This window comes from Lemur catta, chromosome 11, assembly GCF_020740605.2.
Source record: "Lemur catta isolate mLemCat1 chromosome 11, mLemCat1.pri, whole genome shotgun sequence".
Lineage (NCBI taxonomy): Eukaryota > Metazoa > Chordata > Mammalia > Primates > Lemuridae > Lemur > Lemur catta.
The window spans coordinates 26,918,051-26,924,050 of NC_059138.1; the positions used below are offsets into that span (position 1 = coordinate 26,918,051).

The 6,000-nt window shown below is 48.0% G+C and overlaps 1 protein-coding gene across 2 annotated transcripts in view; it reads right to left on the minus strand.

The window, feature by feature from the left end:
* KCND2 (potassium voltage-gated channel subfamily D member 2) overlaps nt 1-2,790 on the minus strand; it is a 439,410-nt gene extending 436,620 nt beyond the window's left edge. Inside the window, exon 1 of one of the 2 annotated variants that reach the window (XM_045565540.1) lies at nt 201-2,790. In XM_045565540.1, the coding sequence (XP_045421496.1) occupies nt 201-1,315 (1,115 nt within the window). In that variant the 5' untranslated portion in view covers nt 1,316-2,790. The remainder of the gene's footprint in view (nt 1-200) is intronic. The other variant, XM_045565539.1, reaches the window with a different exon arrangement.
* Between the last annotated feature and the right edge of the window lie 3,210 nt (nt 2,791-6,000).

Below are 6,000 nucleotides of genomic sequence, written 5' to 3' on the forward strand. Positions count from 1 at the left end.
CAACTCCCTAGTTCTTCAATCTCTGTATCATACCCATTTCACAGATCAAGAGTTTTTCCAAACCATTTAGATAATGCTTTTCTAAATCCATTTAGGAAAAAGAAAAAATTATTTCCTCTAAATTTTCATGTAACCTTTATGGGTCCACAATCACCTCACCCATAACCAACCTCCACCCAATTTCCCTTAAGGGCACCTACCCTAGTGTTGTCATGGTGACAATGGTGTACCAGAAGGCCGCAGGGATGCTAGTGAACTTGCTGGCCGAAGACCCCTTCTCTGCGTAGAACATTACTGTAGCAAAAATGATGATAGCCATGGTGAGAGAGAAGAGCAAGAAGCCCAATTCTGAGGCACAGCTCTTCAGTGTGTACCCCAGGATGCGCAGGCCTTGAGAGTGGCGGGAAAACTTAAAGATCCTGAAGACCCGGAAGACTCGGAGTGTCACAAAGGCTCCGCTCACATCCTCATTGTCTGTCATCACCAGCCCAATATAATAAGGTAGGATGGCCACCACATCGATGATACTCATGACACTACGCACAAAACGGTATCGACTGGGTGCTGCAGCCAGGCGAAGCAAGTACTCGACCGTGAAGATCATGACGCAGGCTGTATCCAAGCAGAAGAAGGCCACCGCGTAGCGCTCCCCACAGGGCAGTTCTTTGATGTGACCTGGGCTCGACCCACATGGCACCGTTTCTACCACATTAGCGATGACTGAGACGGCAATAAAGAACCCCGTAACATAGTAGAATACCAGGGCCATTGTGCTGGTGTGGGGGTTCTCAAATGCCCGCCAGACCCTCTGCCTGGCCGTCATGGTGGGCAGCGCGCTCTCTCCTGTGGTGTCAGTGTCGGCATCGTCCTGGAGACGCTCCGCGTTCTCGCGCCTGCGGTCCTTGTACTCCTCGTAACAGCAGTCGCCAATAATTTCTGGGATGAGGCCAAAGAAGGCCAATTCTTCATCATAAGCAGAGATGCACTCATGGCGGGGATAGTGGAGCTTTCCAGTGCGGTAGAAATTCAGGATGTGGCGGAAGATGTCTGGGTCACGATCAAAGAAATACTGCTGAGTCTCTGGATGGTAGAAAAAGTCCCTCTCAGAACTGCCCAGGAGAGTGTCTGGGTAACGTTCTAGGGTGTCCTGCCACGTCTGGAAACGGGTGCCACTCACATTCAGCACAATTAGAGCATCTTGAGTCCTTTTTCTTTCCTGCCTCGGGGGAGCTGGCATGGGCCCCGAGGCCACCGGCATCCACCCAATGGCCGCTGCCCTTGCAAAGGGCAGCCACGCTGCTACACCCGCCGCCATGGTTCCTTGAGGCGGAGGCAAAAAGGGTAATCCGGCTTCTACAGTGGGTCAACCAAGGCAGCCACGATCACCCACTTCCTCCCGTCAAACAAAATACTGCTGGAAAACGTGGCCCAGAGGTATCACTGTTACTCCAAGGTAGGGCTCCTGGTGAAGTCACAGTTCTCAGAAGGGCAAGTTTCCCTCAAAGACAGGTATTTGGAATAATGACAAAAAAAAAAATTGCAATGTCCTAATAATCACTCCCAATAGAACCTAAGCAAACCTCTTCCAGTGGTTGAACTAAGCCACCCTCTGGTACAAATAAGCACACAGGTGATTTCAGATGCAGCAGTTTCTTCAAACAGGTGTCTTGATTCCGCCCCTGACACAGTCTGGATTGTGTGGGGTCAGTATATGGAGTGTAAGACAGAGAAGACGAAGAGTCCCCCAGTAGTATTCTTCTGACGAATTAGGGAACCCTTCCACCTCCCCTCTTCACTCTTTCAAACCTTGCCTTTCCAAGTAGCCCTTCCCGCCAAAGGAGTCTCAAAAAAAAAAAAAAAAAAGACCTGTTGTAGCTGAGGAGATGCGGTCACAGCCGCTGCCCCACGTCTCTCTTTGGGGGTCCGGTTGCCGCCTCTACTCCTCTACTCCGTATTTGCAGAGATGGAGGTGATGTGCAGTGGGCACAGTGGGGGGGCGTTAAAATAGAACCTCCCCCCCACGTCTACAAACACCCTCTCTGTCTGCCAAAAGCCTTCGCCCAATGGCCCCTTCACTCTCTTTTCAAGTTCAGCTCAGGTGCAGTGTGACAGTTACAGAGCCCGGGAGCTGCCAGCCGCCGCCGCCGTGGCGGCAGCAGCATCTGCCTCCGCGCAGCACGCGCCTCTCCCGCCGTACATACCTGGCGAAGTGCGCGCCGGGGCTGAGTTGCACAGAGACTTTCTCCTCGCCGTGCCCCCGGAAAGGGAAAAGCAGAGAAAGCAGCTCTCGAGCGGCCGAATCCGATGCGCCGAGGGAGCATAAATAAAGCTCAAGCGAGCTCTCCTTCCCCTTCCCCCATCCCTCCGTGCCTCCCTCCTCCTTTTCACCTTCCAAAAGCCAGGCGCAGGCGAGCGAGCAGCAGCAACAAGTTCAAAAGGTGCGGGGGAGGCGAGAACGGAGGGGACTCGCTCCTGCCAAGTTACTGCGCGGCCACAGTGGCGGGGGCCGGGCTGCCGCGGTGCGGGGCTGCGGGGCGGCGGGGCTGCGGGGCGGCGGGGCGGGCGGTGGCGGCGCCGCGGGGCCGGAGCCGGGGCCGGCACGGGCTGTCGTCCGCGCGCGGAGGCAGAAGGCGCTCGGCAGCGCGGGGGCGCGGGAGGGCTGCTCGCTGCTTCCCCGCCAGTGGGTGGTCCTGCATCTCCCCGGGCTCCCCGCGCTGCTCTGCTTGTGCGATCAATAAATAGGGAGAAAATAAATAAATAACCGCGCGCACGCCTCGCCACGCAGGTTAGGAAAGGCGTCTCCTGCCTTTCCCTCGGCTTGACCTTTCTCCGCCCCCGCCCCCTTGAGCTTCTCTCGCTCCACCCCAGCCACCCACCAGCCCCGGCGCAAAATGTCACCGAGGGAGAGCATCCAGGTGGATCTGCCAGGGGAGGAGAGCGAGCCTCGGATGAACAAAGGGAAGCTTCACGCGCTGGGCTGCGGTGGTTTGGTGGAGGAGAGGAGGAAGGGGACCGGTGCCTTGCTTCTGCCTCCTGAGTCCCGGTTCAAGGCGAGCGTGGGAAAAAGGGGCGAGAGAGAGCGACAGAAGCTAGGAAGGAGGGTGAGGGGAGCGCAACGCTCAGGAATTGGTTGTCTTCTGGGGGCCACTGGGTGGCAAGACCCGCAAAGCCCCGCGGCGGGATTTTTAAGTGCCTTTTCCTTCCTTTCTTTTTATTTTTTTTTTTTCAAACCAGACGTTAACGTCGCAGGAGTTAATATGCCATCTGTCCAACTTGCCGAAAAGTCAGGCAGTCTCCTCGGTCTAGGTCTTGCTACAACTCCTTTTCCCGTCCTTTAGGAATGACAGGAGGATTTGGAACCCTTCTCTAAATGTCAGCGTCAAGGGGCGTGCGTCTCCGAGTGTGCGCGTCCCCTTCATCCTCTCGGCGCATCGCTGCACGTATCTAAAATGCTTAAAGTAGCTAAAGGTGTCCCTGTGAGGGGTAAGTGATATGGAAACAGACAGGAAAATTGTCGCGGCCAACCGTTTTGTTATTTCGTGTACCCCGCCCCCCGTCATAACGAATCTTCCTTAAAGCCAAACATAACATTTATAGCCACTAGATGGCGTGAATGGCGAGAAGTTAAATCTACATCTAAGGTTTGGATGCTTTAGAAAGGTGAGGGATCAAAATTAACTGATCCAACACAGAATCAGATCACATAAACATCCTTAACCACCACCACCCCACCACCCACCTTTTTAGTGTATATAGGAGATACACTAGTTAGGCTTGAGTCTGCATTTTGATGGATATAGGATGAGATGCGGAGTTTTCCTGTTGAAATGCCTTTGAAAATTAAGTCTAGATTACTGAATCATAATACTCATCATAAGAATAATTAAAATATTTGGAAATAGTAAGGCTTCATCTATGTCGATTAAGAAGAGAAACTTAATTTCCTCCTGGGAGTTACTTTTCAAGGCTTGATTTGACTGCCCTTGGTTTGTAAAGTAAGTGAACTGTGACGTACTGTGCAGAAATTGACTTTCAAACCGTAGAGATCATAGACATGATGTCTCAACCTTAAAAATCTTAAATAGGATACCATCAAAGAAAATATATAAACTAAAATATAGAGAATAGTAAATAACCAGATGAGAAGAAAAAGAAACCTTATAATGAGCAGGATTTTTCATAGAGATGGAAAGATATTTTTTGTTTATTTGTTTACAGATGTAGAGGTGTGGGGAATCCTGTGTTAGTATTTAATGAAGGCAGAGCTAATGTGCCATATAAGGTTGAGGACGCGACACGGAACTGAGGACACCTGCTGTTTATCTATTTGAATTAGTTAAAATGAAAGATGCTTGTTAACAAATCTATATAGCCTGCATACCTGAAAACAAACACACAAACATGTTAACTGGGAAATATAAATGACAGGATTATCTACAAATTAATATAAGAAAATTGGCCCCTTCCTAATCCAGAGAATAACGTGGCACCATGACAGGTGCTGGGCATGGATTCCAGAGAATGGAGAGCTATGAACATTCTATTAATGCCAATACTGGCATCCCATTCTGTAAAGATATGGCAAGCGACCTAAATAGAACCTTTAAAACTTCCTTGTAGGAAACTGAAAATTTACAATATGAAAGTACCAGTTTAACTCCACAAAAAGTCCCAAGTAAGCAAGAACATAATATCTATAGTTTCTAAAGTGTTATGATCTGCCCTCCCCCACCACCAAGAAGCTTCTTGATATAGTGGAAAGAATGTGGGCTGAGAACTTAAAACACATCCAGATTCAAATTCTAGCTTATGAAATTGCCTATTGGCTTTGTTTCATCTGGCAAATTACTTAACTTCTATGATTATTAATTGTAGATAATGAAACCTAACTTTTTGGGCCTATTGTGAGGGTTAAACCAATGTAGTGCTTAGCTCATTGAAGATACTCAATGTTAGTTGTTTTTTTACTTTAAAGCATAATGCTAATGCATTTTATCCAGCCTGTATTTGGAATTCCCACAGATACTTTTGTATACAGTCATGCATCACTTAATGACTGGAATATATCCTGAGATATGTGTCTTTAGGTGATTTCATTGCTGTGAAAACATCATAATCCACTTACACAAACCTAGATTGTATAACCTCCTACACGCCGAGAATATTGGAATAGCCTGTCGCTCCTAGGATACAAACGTTTACAGCATGTTACTGTACTCAATGCTATAGGTCAGAGGTCCCCAACCTTTTTGGCAGTAGGGACGGGTTTCATGGAAGACATGGCGGGGTGGGGCGGGGCACGGGGTGGGGAGGCAGAGCTCAGGCGGTGATGCGAGCAATGGGAAGTGGCTGTAAATACAGATGAAGCTTTGCTTGGTCGCAATTCTTCCACAGACGGTGGGGGGGGGGGTGGAACGGGACCGTATGGTGGAGGTCTGTCCCAGGTCCCAAACAGGCCACAGACAGATACCAGTCTAAGGCTGAGACACAGCTGTAGACAATTGTAATGCGATGGTAAGTATTTGTATATCTAAACATAGAAAAGGTACACTAAAAATACAGCATAAAGATAAAAAGTGGTACGCCTGTATAGGGCACTTACCATGAATGAAGCTCGCAGGGCTGGAAGTTGCTCTGGCTGAGTCAGTAGAGTGAATGTGAAGGTCTAGGACAGGTACTGTATGCTACCGTAGACTTTAAAAAGAGTGTACATGCTTTTCTGAAGAGAATGGCTAAAAACAAAAAAAAAAAAAAAAATGAAATAAAATAAAAACACTGTACAATTAGGCTATACTACATTTAAAAAAATATTTTTCTTTTGTCAATATTAAATTAACTGTAGCCTGCTGAAACTTTTTTACTTTATAAACTTTTTAATTTTTTGACTCTTTTGTAATAACACAGTTTAAAACAAAAACACATTATACAGCTGCACAAAAGTATTTTCTTTTTTTATATCCTTACTCTATAGGGTTTTTCCTATTTTTAATTTTTGTTTTG